The 20,075-nt window shown below is 39.4% G+C and overlaps 1 protein-coding gene across 2 annotated transcripts in view; it reads left to right on the forward strand.

Moving 5' to 3' along the window:
- Positions 1–20,075, forward strand: part of AP1G1 (adaptor-related protein complex 1, gamma 1 subunit) — a 90,784-nt gene that overhangs the window by 44,012 nt on the left and 26,697 nt on the right. The window contains exons 3-13 of one of the 2 annotated variants that reach the window (XM_011976736.1): positions 458–582; positions 1,841–1,982; positions 3,930–4,026; positions 5,485–5,561; positions 6,980–6,988; positions 9,275–9,370; positions 10,174–10,254; positions 10,445–10,543; positions 13,781–13,836; positions 16,398–16,511; positions 19,244–19,384. In XM_011976736.1, the coding sequence (XP_011832126.1) occupies positions 458–582; positions 1,841–1,982; positions 3,930–4,026; positions 5,485–5,561; positions 6,980–6,988; positions 9,275–9,370; positions 10,174–10,254; positions 10,445–10,543; positions 13,781–13,836; positions 16,398–16,511; positions 19,244–19,384 (1,037 nt within the window). The remainder of the gene's footprint in view (positions 1–457; positions 583–1,840; positions 1,983–3,929; positions 4,027–5,484; positions 5,562–6,979; positions 6,989–9,274; positions 9,371–10,173; positions 10,255–10,444; positions 10,544–13,780; positions 13,837–16,397; positions 16,512–19,243; positions 19,385–20,075) is intronic. The other variant, XM_011976737.1, reaches the window with a different exon arrangement.

Genomic DNA, 20,075 nt, shown 5'->3' on the forward strand with positions numbered 1-20,075 from the left:
AAAAAAAAAAAAAAAGAAAAAGAAAAAGCCAGGCACAGACATGGTGGCTCACGCCTGTAATCCCGGCACTTTGGGAGGCCGAGGCAGGTGGATCAGCAGAGCTCAGGTGTTCGAGACCAGCCTGACCAACATGGTGAAACCCTGTCTCTGCTAAACATAGAAAAATGAGCCAGGTGTGGTGGCTAATTCCTGTAATCCCAGCTACTCGGGAGGCTGAGGCAGGAGGATGGCTTGAACTTGGGAGGCTGAGGTTGCAGTGAGCTGAGATCGTGCCGTTGCACTCCAGCCTGGGCAACTAAAGTGAAACTCCATCTCAAAAAAAAGAAAAGAGTTAGGTAGTTTGATGAAACACGTTTGTACTTTAGCCAACTGGGGACTCTGGGTTAAAAACATTGTTTTTCTAGATTATGGTAACAAGTTTTTAATTTCTTTTTTTTTTTCTTTTCCTTTTTTGCAGTTGGAGTGCCTCAAGCTTATTGCCTCTCAAAAATTTACAGACAAACGCATTGGCTATTTAGGGGCAATGCTGCTGTTAGATGAAAGACAAGATGTCCATCTTCTCATGACCAACTGTATCAAGAAGTAAGTCTTACTTTTCTTTCTTCTAACAACTATTAAATACTTTGTTCTTTTTTGTATTTTCTTTGAGATGGAGTCTCGCTCTTTTGCCCAGGCTGGAGTGAAGTGGCTTACCCAGGCTGGAGTGAAGTGGTGTGATCTTGGCTCACTGCATCCTCCTCTGCTGCCACTGCCCTCTCCTGCTCCCCGCCCCGACCCGGGAAGTGATTCTCCTGCCTCAGCCTCCTGAGTAGCTGGGATTATAGGTGCCTGCCACCACGCTTGGCTAATTTTTGTATTTTTAGTAGAGACGGGGTTTTGCCATGTTGGCCAGGCTGGTCTTGAACTCCTCACGTCAGATTATCCACCCGCCTCGGCTTCCCAAAGTACTAGGATTACAGGCTTGAGCCACTGCGCCTCACCTACTTGGTCTTTTAAGTCTTTTTTGTAATATAATATCAAGAACTTCTATTTACTGAGTTTATATTTACTTTCCAGAGTATATTTGAATTGCTCTTAGTTCAGTAGTTTATACGTAAAGAGGTTAAGCAAAGGGTTAAAATTTTTGTAGGAGGCTGGGTGCAGTGGCTCATGCCTGTAATCCTAGCACTTTGGGAGGCCGAGGCGGGCAGATCACGAGGTCAGGAGTTCAAGACCAGCCTGGCCAATGTGGTGAAACCCTGTCTCTACTAAAAATACAAAATACAAAACTAACTGGACATAGTGGCACGCTCCTGTAGTCCCAGCTACTCGGGAGGCTGAGGCAGAAGAATCTCTTGAACCTGGGTAGCTACTCAACCTCCCGAGTAGTTGGGATTATAGGTGCCCGCCACCACGCTTAGCCAATTTTTACAGTTTTAGTGGAGATGAGGTTTCACCATGTTGGCCAGGCTGGTCTCGAACTCTTGACTTCAGGTTATCCGCCTGCCTTGGCCTCCCAAAGTGCTAGGATTATAGGTGTGAGCTCCCCCCCACCACCCACCAAGTTTGCTGAGTTTTCTAAAGTGTGTGTCTTTGACATCCAGTAGATAATATGTTTTTCAACAACTTCTGCTTTGGTACCTGAAAACATTGGCTTGTAAGCCTGGTCAGTCTGTTTACTGTATTGATAATATGTAATAAAGTTGGGATAAACATTTTCTGCAATAAATAATTTTATTAATTGTTTTTGTTGATTGGAGAAATCTTGAGTTATTCTGCACTAGTTTGAAATTGTGAAGCTGCTTCTTGGGGAGCACCAGGCAGAGCATGCTTGTTCCTACCTTCTTCTTTTCTTTTGCAGTGATCTTAATCATAGTACGCAATTCGTCCAGGGGTTAGCACTTTGTACCCTCGGCTGCATGGGCTCCTCAGAGATGTGCAGAGATCTTGCAGGAGAGGTAGAGAAGCTCCTGAAAACCTCCAACTCTTACTTAAGAAAAAAGGTAACTCTTAATGAACCAAATGTCTGTTTGGATTAGGGAGTATTATGGAGATCAGAAGGCAGATTACTAATTTTTGAAAGATCTGATGATAATGTCATTTTTTCTGTGCAGTAAATTTATTTTACATGATTTTATATTAACCTTAATTCCTCTTTTTTTAAGGAAATGATTTATAAACAAACAAATGTCACTGGATATATCCTAGGTGGCATACCAAATTCCTAAGTTATCTGATTCTAAACAGTATTACAACAAGGTGATTATGAACAGATTTTTATGAATTTACTTTTGTCCTAATAATTAGTGCCCATATCTTTGTATTAGTGCCTTTGTATCTCTGGAAGGGCAGTTCCATTGGTACCTAGATAATTATTAGGGAGTGATGTAGAACCCACTTTCCGAATGAATTAGTAATAGAAGAGAATTATTCTTCTATCTGATTTTATTTGTTGATATAAACATTTTATTGAGTTTTTAAAAATTGCTTGAACCCTACAACCTTTGAAAATGAAGTGTATGGAATTTTGAAGTCCAAGAAATGAACATAAACTGTGATCCGTTTGGCATTTACTGTGCCTCTCTATTAATGGTGTGGGAAAGAGGCATTGAAAGGGCCAAACCATTTCCCAGGATGATATGCAGTTAATGATGGCTGCAAACAAAGTTAAATTATTTTTTTAATTTGTAAGCTGGTCCTTTTTCTTAAAGAATATGTGAGCTACTCTTGTTCAGAAAACTCATTATCATATTAAAATGAAACGTACCTTCAGGTTAGAAAAAAAAAATATTTTTCCTCCCAAATATAACATGGGTGGAATTTGTAGAAATTTTTTTTGTTAATACATCTAACTTTTATGGTATTTGACTCAAACATTTAGTAGTTATAGTTACTTTGCGGAATATGCAAAATCAGTGTTTAAATGTACTTTTATTTTCCAGTGAACAAGCTAGTAAGACCATCTTTAGTAGAGACTAAGTATTTTTCACATGATTTTCTTGATGTCAGCGGAGTCATTTGAGGGCCACATAGATATTATTAAACATAACAGTAGATTTATAGCATTTACAGTATATATCTTTCAGTTGTGTAATGTTTTTTAGCCTGTTAGTCATCTCACTCAGAGGTATGATTATCACAGATTGAGATCCTTATCTATTTTTACTTCCTCAAAACTCCACATAAGTTATGTTTAACTTGTTTGATAAATTCATATTAATCATACATAGTCTAATGTAGAAAGTTTTTGCCTACTTGTCTAGGCAAAAGGGAGAGGTGAGCCAGAAGATCTCTTTAATATAATAGTATAAACTGGAAATCCCCGACCAGTTAATAAATACTTTTCTCTCCTCTTAATTTTTTTTTTTTTTTTTTTTTGAGACGGAGTCTTGCTCTGTTGCCCAGGCTGGAGTGCAGTGGCGCGATCTCGGCTCACTGCAAGCTCCACCTCCTGGGTTCACGCCATTCTCCTGCTTCAGCCTCCCCAGCAGCTGGAGTACAGGTACATGCCACCATGCCCAGCAAGTATTTTTAATTTTATTTTTAGTAGAGATGGGGTTTCACCGTGTCAGCCAGGATGGTCTCGATCTCCTTTACCTTGTGATCCGCCCGCCCCGGCCTCCCAAAGTGCTGGGATTACAGGTGTGAGCCACCACGCCTGGCCTCCTCTTAATTTTTTTTTAAATAGAGGCAGGTTCTTAATGTGTTGCCCAGGCTGTTCTTAAACTCCTGGGCTCAAGTGATTCTCCTGCCTTGGGCTCCCAAAGTGTTGGAATTATAGGAGTGGGCCATCACCGTGACCAGCCGTAAATCTAATATCTAACCTCTTCTTTATTTTTCTAGTGGATGAACAAGTTGGTGAGATTTTTGTGTTGGTGGTTTTTTTGTAAGATTGGTTGCCCTGGCATAATTGAAATAAACCTTTTGTTCTTTTATTGTTTTTTTTATAGGCAGCACTATGTGCTGTTCATGTCATCAGGAAAGTTCCTGAACTTATGGAGATGTTTTTACCAGCAACAAAAAATTTATTGAATGAGAAGAACCATGGTAATGTAATTTGGATGCATTCATGAAGTACTGAGGGAGAAAGGGAAAGAGAAAAGGCTTGAGGCTGTGTTAGTCCTGTGTCTCTCAGTACAGTGGAGTCACCTTTCTGCTGTGCCTTAGACACTTTTCTAGGAAGGTCTGGTCTGACAAACCTTTCTACTCACATATCCTAGTTTTATATTAGAGATTGATTCTTTCATAGTAAACTTATCTTTCATCTCTGGTCCTCTTTTACTATATTAAAAATATTAAGTTATTAATATCTAGTGTAATATACAAATGAGCCTACCCATAATTTTCATGTGTAAAATCCTTTGATTTCTTGCCTATTTTACAGTAAAAGAAAAAATTTCATTATCATGTGGTAGGAGTGTAAGATTTGTGCGTCTGGGCGTAGTAGTTCATGCCTGTAATCCCAGCAGTTTGGGAGGCCAAGGTGGGCAGATCACTTGAGCTCAGGACCAGCCTGGCCAACAAAGTCAGAACCCATCTCTGCAAAAAATATGAAAATTAGCTGGATGTGGTGGCACATGCCTGTGGTCCCAGCTACTTAGGAGGCTGAAGTGTGAGGATGGCTTGTGCCTGGGAGGCAGAAGTTGCAGTGAGCCAAGATTGTACCACTGCACTCTAGCCTGGGCTACAGAGCCAGACCCTGCCTGACTCAAAAATTGTGAAAATTCTTTTGGGTTATTTCTGACGGAAGCTTGTATTAGGTACTCAGAATCTTTATATAAAACAGAGGAGTTAAATGGAATGTGGCTGTTCTTTTCCCAAACATTTTATTCTTATTTGAAGTCAGTGAAATAAGTTTTTGAATAGAGAAAATTCGTGTGTCTTAAATGCTCAGAGAAAAAATTGTGTGGTATATTTAATTTGACAAATTCAGTGCTGTGCCCAGAATGCTCCAAATATACTTGTTGAACAACTGAATTACTTAGAGCACATATTTATTACTTAGTGAAAAGAAAAGCATTGTGAGATTGTTTTTACTGACTCTGGAGCAAGTAAATTTACTTTGTCATCCACAGTTAATCTCAGAGTTTTGATACGTTTTATCTGGAAATTTAAAATCTTACTAAGATTTTTGCCTCTTGAATTATCTGTTAGAACTCAGATAATAGCTGATTAAGTATAGAACAGATGATACCTAGCTTACATTGTATGTTTTTATGGATATTCTCAGATGGAGAGACACATGTATTGGTCATCACTTTTTAATAATTATTTTGGTCACATAATTATTGAAAACATTACGATTTTACTGACTTGGCCAGTTTTAAATCAGGTATCTATTAAGTTCCTCCTTTGTGTTCACTTCAATGCTTAGATTCTTTAGGGGATTAAAAAGCAAAAGTAGCAACTATCCTTTTGGAATTGACCTTCAGGAACTCAAAGCCCTGTTCTATAAAATTGAATAATAGGCCTCATTTTTAGTTTTCCTTTTATCTTTTCTTTCAGGTGTCCTCCACACATCTGTAGTCCTCCTCACAGAAATGTGTGAGCGAAGCCCAGACATGCTTGCGCATTTCAGAAAGGTAGGTGCCATTCTCTATGCCTAAGCCTTTCTTGATTGAAAAATGATTTTCCTGAAAAGTACATGATTTTCTTACTTATTTATTTTTTTGAAAGCAAGCTATGGATCTGAATAAGGGTTTTAGCTAGCCCTGCTGTGCAGTTGGGCTGGAAGCCAGATTTAGGCATATAAGTAAGAGCTGGCACTAGTATTGTGTTTTTCTTTTCAGGATAGAAGTTTTCTCTCATTGTTGGCAGACACACGAATCTCATGTGTTTTATCTGCTGTTTTCACATTTGAGTCAGGAAACATAATCTGAGGTCAAATTAAAACTAGGAGTTTTGTGTGTGTGTGTTTTTGTTTTTGTTTTTGTTTTTTTGAGACGGAGTTTTGCTCTTACTGCCCAGGCTGGAGTACAGTGGCACGATCTCGGCTCACTGCACCCTCCACCTCCTGGGTTCAAGCAATTCTCCTGTCTCAGCCTCCCGTGTAGCTGAGATTATACGCATGCGCCACCATGCCCATCTAATTTTTGTATTTTTAGGAGAGACGGGATTTCACCATGTTGGCCAGGCTGGTCTTGAACTCCTGACCTCAGGTGATTAGCCCGCCTCAGCCTCCCAAAGTGCTGGGATTACAGGTGTGAGCCACTGCTCCTGGCCTGTTTTTTTTTTTTTTTTTAAGACAGGAATTTCTTTTCTATTTTTTTAAGGTTAAAACTAAAAGTTTTTTTATTGCTTTTCCCCTACTGTTCATTTTAGGCCATTGACTCCTGTGATGGAAGTCCTAGCTATCTTAAGTACCCACTTCTCTCTCTCCCTCTTTTTTTTTTTTTTTTTTTTGAGGCAGAGTCTCGCTGCGTCACCCAGGCTGGGGTGCAGTGGTGCAATCTCGGCTCACTGCAACCTCTGCCTCCTGGGTTCAAGTGATCTCCTCCCTCAGCCTCCCGAGTAGCTGGGACTACAGGTGCCCACCACCTCGCCCAGCTAATTTTGTTTTGTATTTTAGTAGAGACGGGGTTTCGAACTCTTGACCTCAGGTGATCCACCCGCCTCAGCCTCCCAAAGTGCTGGGATTACAGGCGTGAGCCACTGCGCCCGGCCTATTTTTTTTTTTTAAAACTAGTATTTTAAAGTGGACATTTCTATTTCTCCACTTAATTTTAGAAGACAGTAGTAAGGAGCACTCAGAGGAAGACTGTTCTTTGGGTAGTTACATGCATTGAACTTTTATAGGATGCTGGTCATTCCATAAGTAAGACTCGCTTTGTACTTTAGATCTAGTAAGGCTCTAACAGGAGTTCTTTTTTGGCTTTTTTTCCCTTAGATGTTCATGTCTTGATTAAATTATTGTAATATAGTATGAGACCCGTATCTGTCCCTAATGCTTGCTTTGTATGTTTTGTTCCTGTTGTCTGTTTGGAATCCTGCTGTATGTTAGAATGAAAAGGTAAGAATTAACCCTCTTTTAGATGGTGCATGCTGGCGTTAGGTCCTTAGTAGCTTTTGTGTATCCATCCACAAATGTGGCTTTTAAAATATACTAATGCTGAAGCTGTGCTTAATACTGTGAGTTACTGTTCTAGCATTTTTGGCTAACTTCCTAGTCTAGTTTTTGTTTTGTCACTTAAACTCCTGACTCCAAAGTCAGCCTTGGATTTCAGTTGTAGCCTTTCCTGAATTGTAAACCTTCTTCTCTGCCTTTTCTTTATCTTTACTTGAGAAACTTTGAGCAGTTTTCCAGTGACTTTGGTGATGGCAATTCCAGATCAGTCTGGAGCTTTGACACAAAATGCTACTGCTTTTTGAAGTAGATATTTTAGAACAGTATGTGGGTAACCTCATACTTTAAAAAGCTCTGTATGTACTGCTGAGCTTTCAGTTCAGACTTAGAGCTTTTATTTCTCCCTTACCTGTACTTACTCTTACATAGAAGTTTTGAAATTTTAAAAGGATTTTGAGGTAGAGTAGTGGGCACCAACTGATTTTCATGGCTGCAGCCTTTCCCTATGTCATCTTATTTTGTTTGTCCTGTCGTCAGTTTTAATAACTTGCATTTTTGTCTGAAAAATGAAACTGGGTTCCAAGAATTGTATGCTGAACATTCAGACATTTGTGCTCTGTGTCCCAGGGTAATCTTATGTGATGTGCTGGCCTTTTGGCAGTGGATAAAACAATTTCTGAATTTAGTAGCCCAAGGAAAAATGACTTTTCCAAGAAATAAACCAGATAAAAAATAACTTGGGTTATATGTAGTACAAAAAAGCAGACCATTGGGAAGTGTGCAAAATAAGCTTGGTAACTACTTGGTCTTCATTTTATTATAAAAATATTGATTTAAAGCGGTTTTAAAAGGTATATTACTATCTCTAATATAACTTTGCCCATAGTTGACAGATGTAATGAGTTTACAGATCTCCATGGCTTAGATTTGTCTTATTTGGAGTTGTCGAAATTAGACTTTGTTTAGGTGACTTATAAGAATTAATTCCGAACTGTTATGGCTCAACTTATTTAAATTCATACATACTGTGTTTTCTTGTATTTAGAAGTGGCCTTAATGTTTCGAATGGTTTGAGTGCATGCGTTGGATATAGCTTGGCTTTTCATCTCAGTCTTGATCCTCTTTTAAGCTTGGGGAGTAGGGAAGGGACAGAGTCTAAATACAGTGAGAAAAAATAATTGAGTTGCAGCAGAGTTGTAGCTAAAATTGCCTGCAAAAGAGATGCAATGCAGTTCACTTTATACCCTTTTTAACTTAATTTTTGGTCATTAAAGTTGTTTATATAGCTAAAAATTGAGTTTTTAGTTGGAAATGTAAGAAGTTCCTGTTGTGGCAAACCTTTTGTTTTAATATCAAGTAATTGATCAACAGAAATGAAATGAGTGCCAATATTTAAAACATCTTCGGCTTGACAGTAAAATTGCCTTTACAATGTGTTAGGACTCTTAATGGATAAAGTAAAGGAAGGACAGGAAGGAAATTCCTGATTATAAGGAATGTATAGTCTCATTGAAAAGATAAGAAAACAGACCACAAAGCTGTATATGTAAGTAAGTCCTGAAATTTAAAAGAATTGTATCATATGAGTTAAGAATAGGAAGAGGAAATTATTCATGGCCTTGATATCTCTTAAGATGAAAGATGTAATTTTTTCATGTGTCTTTTCCATTTGATTACTGTATTACTGTTGTCAGCTTTGGTATTCCCTGTTGTTTGTTGGAAAAGGGTATAACTCTTCTATCTTAAGAGAAGAGTTTTTTTTCTCTATTTGAGGTTGTATGTTCTAAAGCTATAATGTTAATAAGATCACCAGTTGTATTTTGGTGTGATGACATGTTATATGCAAATATTTGAATGGATGAAAACTGAACATGTTTTTGCCACCTAGGCATGTCAAGTTCTGCAGAAGTAGAAATGCAGTACGCCCCACAGGCATCTGTTTTACCTGGTTCCCATAGGCTTTCTGACCCAGTATTATTTGTAATATCTTCACATATAACTCTGGCATAAAAAAGTCTGGTTTGGTTTTATCCAGATAAAATACATACTTCTTCTTGAATATTGGCCTAATTTACTCCTAAGTTGATCAAACATCTACAGTATGCTAGTATATTAAATCACTAGAATTTGCTTGGACTCGGACCCTTACACCCTTTTTCTAAACCAAAGGACCTGCTTATTCATGAGACACTCTTCAATATTCACTGTTTTTTGATGCATCTTTCTCTGCAGCTTGTGCCCCAATTAGTTCGTATTTTAAAGAACCTCATCATGTCCGGATATTCACCAGAACATGATGTTTCTGGTATCAGTGACCCCTTTTTGCAGGTGAGGTTGAAAGTATGTTTTAAATAAATGTTATATGAATTTAATATCTTTTAAGTAGACCATTTCCTTCCTCTTAAAGTTTGTGTTGAGTAGAAATTTGGTAGTTAATTGATTAATTATATTAATGAATAATGACACAATTCTGTATTAGATTATGAGGATACAATTACAAGTTTGTTCTTTTTTTTTTTTTTTTTTTTTTTTTTGAGACAAGGTCTTGCTCTGTCACTTAGGCTGGAGTGCCGTGGCACAATCTTGCCTCACTGCAGCCTTGACCTCCCAGGGTCAAGTGATCCTCCCAAGTAACTGGGATTTCAGGTGCACGCCACCATGCCTGGCTCATTTTGTATATTTTGTAGAGACAGGGTTTTGCCATGTTGCCCAGGCTGGTCTCAAACTCCTGGACTCACGCAACCTGTCCACCTCAGCCTCTCGTGGTACTGGGATTACAGGCAAGAGCCACTGTGTCCCACTTAAAATTACAGTTTTAATAGTCAAAATCATTTACTATTTGAATTATTTACTATAGCTCTGCAGGTGGTAGTATGTGGTAGTATCCTTTAGCTGTGGAGTACTGAAGTGTGGGTTGTCTTATAATAACTTTATTAGATGTAGAAGCATTTATAGCTTCTCTAAAGAAAATGTTTTCAATTCTTCTGTTTGATTTTTGACCATTTCTGATATGAATAAATGGTTCCAAATGAAGTTCTAAGACTTCATTTAGTCATTTGAATTTCATACCAAGATGAGATTTCTTTGTGTGAGACATAATTTGTTGACACCTCTCATATTTTGCACATTAGGTACGCATTTTGCGGTTATTAAGAATTTTAGGACGAAATGATGATGATTCAAGTGAAGCTATGAATGATATATTAGCACAGGTGAGTAGACCAAACTTAAATACTTATTTTAGTTTCGCAGGGAGTAGAATGATTATGGTTATATGGAGCAGTTTTTATTTGTGTTTCCTCATTCATAGCTGTAATTACAAAATGCCTCTTGTTACCTGTGGATATTTTTTGGATGCATTGTTTTTATCACTTACGTACTGCCCTCAATATGTCTTTTCAGGTTGCCACTAATACTGAGACTAGTAAAAATGTAGGAAATGCTATTCTTTATGAAACGGTTTTGACTATCATGGATATTAAGTCAGAGAGTGGATTGCGAGTAAGTCGTTTTAAATCTTTTCTTCCCCCCTAAATGTTTCATTTAGAATGGTTGACTTGGACTGGAGTACTTCAGAGTTGTATTCCATTTGGAACTCAACTTTAAGAAAGAATGATGCAAAATGTGGAATGCTTGGTTTTTGGTATCTGAAATACCATTCCTTCCCCGCTGAAGGCTTAACATTGATTATAATAAACTTTGGGAGATCTTAGATGTAGCAGTATAGTGAATATATTTGTCTTATCATTGTTGATGTTAACCTTGATCATTTGGTTGAGATGGTGTCTGCTGGGTCTTTCCACTGTAAAGTCATTATTTTTTCCTTTGTAATGAAAAATATTTTGGCAGATATTTTGAGACTATGTAAACATCCTATCCTCAGATTTTTACCTATCAGTTTTAGTATCCACCAGAGAATCTTGCCCACAACAATTATTAAGATGGTATTCTAATGACAAATTTTCCATTTCCCTCATTTTTTTTCTTATTAAATATTTGGAATTCTTCTATAGAGAGGAGTTGTCCCTTCTCCTTCATGAATTTGTTCATTTTGTCATTTATTAATATTAGAACTGTTAGCCCATAGCCTTGTAAAAAACAAATGTACTAGAGTATAATATTTTGTGTACAGTTCTTTTTGTCTTTAGCATTATAGTATCTAGTCAGATAACCAAAGTAATTTAGGTTAAGTCCTTTTCCTCTCCGCACCTTTCAAACAGAATGGTAACATAGCATATATATTGTTCTGCACCGTACTTTGTTCACCTAACATTATCTTGGAGCCAGTTCCAAATTCATGTATAGAGATAAGTCTTGTTCTTTTTTTCTTAATTGTGATAAAATATATATAACACAAAATTTACCATTTTCAGCATTTTTAAGTGAACAGTTAGTACACTCATCTTGTTGTGTAACCAGTACTATAGTTTATCTCCAGAACTTTTTTGCCTTAAAGTCTATATCCATTAAACAATAACTCTCCATGCTGTAACTACCTCTAGTCCCTGGCAACCACCATTCTACTTCTGTCTATGAATTTGACTACTCTCAGGTACCTCTGAAGAGATATAAGGAAAAAACCCAAAATGTTTTTTCTACTCTTTACTGTCTACCCTCACAGAGTCATTCAACACTTCACTTCTTTTTTGTTTTGTTTTAGGGACAGGGTCTGTCTCGGTTGTTTAGGCTGATCTTGAACTCCTGGCCTCAAGCAATCCTCCCACCTCAACCTCCCGAGTAATGTGAGCCATCATGTCCAGCTCCAACATTTCACTTCTGACACCATATGTGTTGGGGCTATTTCCCTATACATCAGGCGGTTTTCTGGTGGATACCAGCTGGGTATCCTCTAATTGAATTCAGTTCTGACACTGTCTCCCTGGAGATAAGGTGTCACATCCCGCTGGTTGCGGGCCTGTAATCCTAACACTTTGGGAGGCTGAGGAGAGTGGATCACAAGTTCAGGAGATTGAGACCATCCTTGCTAACACAGTGAAATCCCGTCTCTACTAAAAAAAAAAAAATACAAAAAAATTAGCCGGGCGTGGTGGCAGGTGCCAGCTACTAGAGAGGCTGAGGCAGGAGAATGGCATGAACCTGGGAGGCGGAGATTACAGTGAGCCAAGATCGCACCACTGCGCTCCACTGGGCAACAGAGCGCGACTCCGTCTCAAAAAAAAAAAAAAAAAAAAAAAGGTATCACATCCTACAGTTTGAGGGCTCAGTCCCACAAGACTGACCCCCCCACCCCAACTTCAGATGCCACTCCCAAGCTCAGGTTGTGACCTGTGCTTCTGACCAACCAGCTGTAAGTCAGGGTTCCCACAACCCCCTCCTCAGGTTTAGTTAGTTTGCTAGAGTGGCTCACAGAACTCAGGGAAACACTTCACTTATGCTTGTTGGTTTGTTATAAAGGATGTAGATGAACAGCCAGATGGAAGAGATGTATAGGGCAAGGCATGTGGGAAGGGATTGGAAGCTTCCATACCCTCTCCAGATGTGCCGCCCTCCAGGAAGCTCCACATATTCAGCTATCTGGAAGCTCCTCTGAACCCTGTCCATTTCAGATTCTTGGAGGCCTCGTTATGCAGGCATGATTGATTAAATCATCGGTGATCAGTTTAACCTTCAGCATCTCTCCCCTCCCCAAGGTCGGGGGATGGGACTGAAAGTTCCAACCTTTTAATATCATGGTTGTTCCCCTGGCAACTAGTCTCCATTCTGAGGCTATCTGAGGAGCCCATTGAGAGTCATATCATTAGAACTAAAGTTGCTGTCACACAGGAAATTCCAAGGGATTTAGGATTTGTATGCCAGGAAACAGGGACAAAAACCAAGTATATATTTCATCATATCACAGTACCTCATATAAGTGGAATCATACAGTTTTTATCCTTTTGATAAGCGTATTATTTAACATAATGTCTTCAAGGTTGAACCATGTGTCAGAATGCATTCTGTCTTAATGGCTGCATGACATTCCATTGCATGGGTGTGCCATAGTATAATTAGCAAATTTGCTATTAATGGAGTTTTAGGGTATCTCCTATCATTTGCAGTTATCAGTAGTGCCACAGTAGACTTTTGTCTATATGTACAGTTGTTTGTCAGATCAATTCCTAAAAGTGAAATTGATAAAACAGAGAATATACTTTCACTTTAAATATAGTTATTTCCAGATTTCCCTCTAAAGAGGCTGTACTAATATTATTCTTCCACTAACAAAACACTGTCAAAACATTAAAACGACCTTCCAGCACTTACCTTTAGTGTATGATTTTAAGAGTTTGCCTTTGGATTTTTTCCTTTTTTTTTTTTTGAGACGGAGTCTTGCTCTGTTGCCCTGGCTGGAGTACAGTGGTACAATCTTGGCTCACTGCAACCTCTGCCTGCCGGGTTCAAGTGATTCTCCTGCCTCAGCCTCCTGAGTAGCTGGGATTACAAGCATGCACCACCATGCCCAGCTAATTTTTGTATTTTTAGTAGAGACAGGGTTTCACCATGTTGGTCAGGCTGGTCTCGAACTCCTGACCTTGTGATCTACTGGCCTCGGCCTCCCAGAGTTCTGGGATTACAGGCGTGAGCCGCCATGCCCGGCTCCAGTTTGTTTGTTTTTTTTTTTTTTTGGTTGACTAGCAGTCTGTGAAGCACCAGAGGCCAGAAAGTTATCCTTTAAACACAGGAAACAATATAAAACTTTAATTTTCCTAAATTTTGACCTATGCTATTTCTCTTTAGGTCCTAGCCATAAATATCCTGGGTCGTTTCTTATTGAACAATGACAAGAATATTAGGTAAGTCAACTGAAATATGTCTTTTATCTTGGGTATTGTAAGCCCAGTATTTTAAGAGTGATTTTGCTCAAGATTACACATGTATTGAGTCACATATCTAGAACTTACAGCTCAGAATTTTTATGTTTTTCTGGTCTTAACGCTACAGTTTTGTAAAGACTTGAGGATTTGTCTCATGGCATATAGTCCTATTTGTTCTGTAAATCGGGAGTCAGCAGAATTTTTCTGTAAAGGGTCAGATGGTAAGTATTTTAGACTTTATGGGCCATGGAGTCTTTGGTAACTACTTACCTCTGCCCCTTAGCATGAAATTAGCCATAGACAATATGTCAATGATGAGTGTGGCTGTGTTGAATAAAATTGATTTACATCAAACTTGGGAACTAGTATGAAAAAAATATTTTGATATACAAAAACAGCAGAGACCTGGATTTTACAGGTAGGCTATAGTTTGTTGACTGACCCCTGCTCTAAATTAAGAAAAATGTAACATTTCAGGTAGCAAATCTGGAATGTCTTTGTGAACTCCAGCTAGTTTTAGCTAGTTTTTTAGGTAAATGAATTGATCAGTATTATCTTTTATTTTGGTATTTTCCTGTATGTAGTACGTATTCCTGCTTACCTGTTTTTCTAATCAGGAGAAGTTTTTCTTATATTAAACATGAAAAGATGTGGAAGCTAGGTGCAGTATCTCACACCTGTAATGCCAACACTTTGGGAGGCAGAGATGGGTAGATCATGAGCCCATGAGTTCGAGACCAGCCTGGGCAAGATGGCAAACCCTATCTCTACAGAAAAATACAAAAATGAGCCAGGTGGCTTGGTGGTGTGCACCTGTAGTCCCAGCTACTCTGGAGGCTGAGGTGGGAGGATCACCTGAACCCAGGAGGTTGAAGCTGCAGTGAGCCGTGATCATGCCACTGCATTCCAGTCTAGGTGACAGAATGAGACCCTGTTTTTGTTTTTTTTTTCTCTCTCTTGAGACAGAGTTTTGCTCTTGTTGCCCAGGCTGGAGTGCAGTGGTGCAATCTTGGCTCACTGCAACCTCTGCCCCCCGAGTTCAAGTAATTCTTTTGTCTCAGTCTCCCGAGTAGCTGGGTTTACAGGCGCATGTCACCACGTCCCGCTAGTTTTTTGTATTTTTAGTAGAGACGGGGTTTCACCATGTTGGCTGGGCTGGTCTCTAACTCCTAACCTCAGGTAATCCACCTGCCTTGTCCTCCTGAAGTGCTGGGATTACAGGCAGTGAGCCACTGCACCTGGCTGAGACCCTGTTTCAAAAAAAAAAAAAAAGATGTGGAAATAATTATTGTGGCATCCTGAATTATCTTCTCCTTCTAAAGAACACTTGGATTGCCAGGCGCGGTGGCTCACACCTGTAATACTAAGTAGCACTTTGGTAGGCTAAGGTGGTAGGAACGCTTGAGCCCAAGAGTTTGAGACCAGCCTGGGCAACATAGCGGGGGACTCCATCTCTATTAAAAAATAAATACATGAGTAAAATTTTAAATCTTAACATACTAAGTTAAACACGTGGATTTTAAACTCAAATTTTTATAGAGGCAGTTTTGGTACCAGTATCATATAAAAGCAGAGAAAACTCAAATGGTAAAATTAAAATTGTATTATGGGGCAAAGGCAGTCTTAAAAGGCATATTATATGCTCTCTTTGTTTTACTGTTTGGAAAACTTTAAAAGAATTGAGTCAATCACTTCTATTTATTTTATATTTAATTTAATTTAATTTATTTTTTTTTTGAGATAGAATCTCGCTCTGTTGCTTAGGCTGAAGTGCAGTGGCATGATCTCGGCTCACTGCAAGCTCTGCCTCCTGAGTAGCTGGGACTACAGGCGCATGCCACCACGCCCGGCTAATTTTTTGTATTTTTAGTAGAGACGGGATTTCACCGTGTTAGCTAGGGTGGTCTTAATCTCCTGACCTCATGATCCGCCTGCCTTAGCCTCCCAAAGTGCTGGGATTATAGGCTTGAGCCACTGCGCCCAGCCCCAATTTTATTTTTTTTGAGACAGAGTCTTGCTCTGTCGCCCAGGCTGGGGTGCAATGGCGTGATCTCAGCCCACTGCAACCTCAGCCTTCCATGTTCAAGCAATTCTCGTGCCTCAGCCCCCCAAGTAGCTGGGACTACAGGCACCTGACACCCATGTGCCCGGCTAATTTTTATATTTTTAGTAGAGATAGGGTTTCACCATGTTGGCCAGGCTGGTCTTGAACTCCTAACCTCAGGTATCCGCCCGCCTTGGCCTCCCACAGTGCTGGGATTACGGGTGTGAGCCACCATGCCCGGCCTACTTTTAAGTTTAAATGGACTTGACCATGAATGCAAATCTAAAATCCAGAGCTTCTCCTGGTTGCTGTTATTTTAGATTATGGTATCGCTTATACCTTTGAAATGTTACTTTTATGCTCACTAACTTTCTTTTAAATATTTAAAAATGTGTGCTTTCTCTTATCCATTAGACGTCTTTCTATTATTTAAACAGAGAAAAACTATCCCGAATTTTACATTTTAACTCTGTTATTTTGCAACTGTTTCATCTAGATACGTGGCTCTGACATCTTTGTTGAAGACTGTACAGACAGATCATAATGCAGTACAGAGGCACAGAAGCACAATTGTGGACTGTCTTAAAGATTTGGATGTCTCAATAAAACGGTAACAAACTGAGAGCCTTTCTCAGTCTAGTGCTTTTGGTAAATTGAGTGACAGATTATTGATAGTTCTGTGCCCCTGCCATGTGATACTTTGTAATAGTTTTCAGAGCAAGAGTGTTGACATTTGTGTATTTAGTCATTGTGTTCATAGATGGACTCTGCTGAGTGAATCCTTTTTTAGAAAGGATTGGCAGGGAGAAGTTTAGGTTATTAAGGAGGCCAATAAGAATACTTAAGTGCACACTGAAGTTGTCCTTGGCTCTTTGATAAGTATAACAGGCACAGAGTATCTTGGCAAAAGTTTACCTAAGGGAGGTACTGTGCTTTGTGTGTTGGAGGATGAAAGTACGGAGTGATCCATCGGCTAAGTGTCTTATCACAATGCTGACACTCAAACTGCTGACAGCACACGTTTTTCACAGTACTTACCCCCCAGGATCCTGAAGGCAGCGTGTTTCTTAGAACAGTGTATCCTGAAATGACTGTTAGGCAGCAGATAGCACTCTCAAAAAGCATAAATCCCTTCCCTTAATGGAGTAATTCTACTGGATCTCTTCTTAGAACTCTAGGTGTTTGTAGAACCTAGCTAAAGTTGGCCTCTGAACTTTTGGTTGTATGTTCAAATCTAGAACAAAGTATATTTAAAGCGATCTCTGAAACCATTCAGTCAACAAACATTTATTGATGCTGAGTTCCTTTGATTTACACAGAACAGGTACAAATAAAAGGCGCTAAGTACTTGAGCAATCTATAGATAAGACCTAAACTTAATAACACCAACTTTTATGTAGCACTTTGCAAAAGATTTTTTAAGTACCCTCTCAGTGGGTTCTCAGAGCAAGCCAATGAGAGAGCCTAAGCAACTACTTCTATCCCTAATTAACAGGTTAGTTAAAATTCAGTCCCACAGGGATCAAATGACTTAACCTAAACCTTAATCCTTGTAAGGGGCAGTCCTGGGAATAGATAGTAGCCTTCTGACTCTTTTTGTGTTGTTTCTCTCTAGCTCATTACTGGGTTGTGAATTTCAAAAGAAGTGAAACCTGTGTCTCTTTGACAGGATATATAACAGTAAGAGCTTAGATTCTGGAGCCAGACTGCCTCATTTCATATTCTGACTCTGCCTTTGATAGACGAGGTCAAATTACTTAAACTTTCAGTGCCTCAATTGCCTCATAAGTAAAATGCAGATAGAAGGGCAACCACTTCATAGGGTTATGCAGGATAAATTGAATTAATATATGTAAATTACATAAGCACCCTATAAGTTATTATATCTAAGGATTGAATTTTTGCTACTTATATGTTAGCTTAGCTAAGATGAAAGTATCTGCTACTTGTTAATTTTTTATTGTTTTTTGGAGACGGAGTCTTGGTCTGTTGCTCAGGCTGGAGTGTGGTGGCGCGAACTTGGCTCACGGCAACTTCCGTCTTCTGAGTTCAAGCGATTCTCCTGTCTCAGCCTCTTAAGTACCTGGAATTACAGGCGCCTGCCACCACACCCAGCTAATTTTTATATTTTTAGTAGAGACGGGGTTTTGCCATGTTGGCCAGGTTGGTCTTGAACTCCTGACCTCAGGTGATCTGCCCGCCTTGGCCTCCCAAAGTGCTGGGATTACAGGCGTGACCCACTGTGCCCAGCCTAAGTTGTTACTTTTGAAAGTCAGTGTACATACAGTGTTTGATATTATTGACCAAGTATGGAAAGATGCATATAGTAACCTTACAACTTTTACATGTTAAACATTCCTATTTTTCACTTCATTGCCAACTTTGAATAGGCAGTTATAGAAACTCTTATTTGTCCTTATAGCACATGCCATTTTTTTTCCTTCTCAAGGCCCTCATTTTCCCTTCGAAATTTTTTTTTTTTTTTTTTTGAGACAGAGTCTCACTCTGTTGCCCAGGCTGGAGTCCCTTGCCTCACTGCAATCTCTGTATTCCGGGTTCAAGCAGTTCTCCTACCTTGGCCTCCCTAGTAGCTGGGACTACAGGCACCCACCACCATGCCTGGGTAATTTTTGTATTTTTAGTACATAAGTGGTTTCACCATTTTGGCCATGCTGGTCTCAAGCTCCTGACCTCAGGTGATTCGCCCACCTTGGCCTCCCAAAGGGGTGAGAAAACAGGTGTGAGCCACTGTGCTCGGCCTTGAATTCAGTTTTTAGTCTGAATTTCTGCATACCTTTTGATAGAAACTATGTTACATCATCTTTGGACAGAGTGGGGTGTAATAAAAGTAGAATATGGTGACTTCACATGTCACATTTTTAAGGAATGAGGCAGATAGGTATTATTATTGGGTAATACATTTGTTGCCCCTCTTTTTGAGACTCTTAGGTATTCTAACTTCCACATCTGTAGAACAGCCTGTTGAACCCAAACTGCATGTTTGGAGTTTAGTGGTATATCTCATAGGGACTTTTGAGGAAGAATATTGCATGAAGATTCAAAATATCAAAACTAACTTTGATTACATAAAAATACATCTCCTTGGTATCTCATAGGGACTTTTGAGGAAAAATATTGCATGAAGATTAATATCAAAACTAACTTTGATTACATAAAAATACATCTCCTTGGTTATTTTGTGTGCAAAGATTGGGATCACAAGATTGTGCAAGGACGTTAGCACATCTGGCAGTGCTTGGTGTTCACAGAGTACATACCTGGGTCTTTGTTTCATTTCCACTATAAATTTTGTAACTGTTTTTAATTTTTCCCTTTTGCAAGGCGTGCAATGGAATTGAGTTTTGCCCTGGTAAATGGGAATAATATCCGAGGCATGATGAAAGAATTACTTTATTTTCTGGATTCCTGTGAGCCAGAATTTAAAGCAGACTGTGCATCTGGAATCTTTCTTGCTGCAGAAAAGTAAGATTTAATTTTTACCTTTATTGGTAAAGTCTGCTTGGAACTTTTGGAAGTGTCTTTAAAACATGGGGAGGGGGCTGGATGCGGTGGCACACACCTGTGGTCAGCAGTTTGGGAGGCCAAGGCAGGCGGATCACGAAGTCAGGAGTTTGAGACCAGCCTGGCCAACGTGGTGAAATGCTGTCTCCATTAAAAATACAAACATTTGTTGGGCCTGGTGGCGCGCGCCTGTAGTCCCAGCTTCCCAGGAGGCTGAGGCAAGAGAATCACTTGAACCTGGGAGGCAGAGGTTGCAGTGAGCCGAGATTATGCCACTGCACTCCAGCCTAGGTGACAGAGCAAGACTCCGTCTCAAAAACAAAACAAAACCAACAACAACAACAAAAAATGGGGAAACGACTGTAAATATGTTTAAAACACATAACATTTATTTCAAGCTCTCAGCTGAGACTAAAAAAATTTTACACTTTTATGAAATCTCGTTTTTCTGTTCTTTAACCTCTCATCTCTGATGCTGTTTTTTGTTTTGTTTTGGTTTATTTGTTTTGGTATTTTTTTTTGAGACAGGGTCTCACTTTGTCACCTAGGCTGGAGTGCAGCGGCACGATCTCCCAGCTCGCTTCAACCTTGATCTCGCCAGGTTGAGGGGATCCTCCTGCCTCAGCCCCCGAGGTAGCTGGGACTACAGGTG

This window comes from Mandrillus leucophaeus, unplaced genomic scaffold (assembly GCF_000951045.1).
Source record: "Mandrillus leucophaeus isolate KB7577 unplaced genomic scaffold, Mleu.le_1.0 Scaffold17, whole genome shotgun sequence".
Classification (NCBI taxonomy): domain Eukaryota; kingdom Metazoa; phylum Chordata; class Mammalia; order Primates; family Cercopithecidae; genus Mandrillus; species Mandrillus leucophaeus.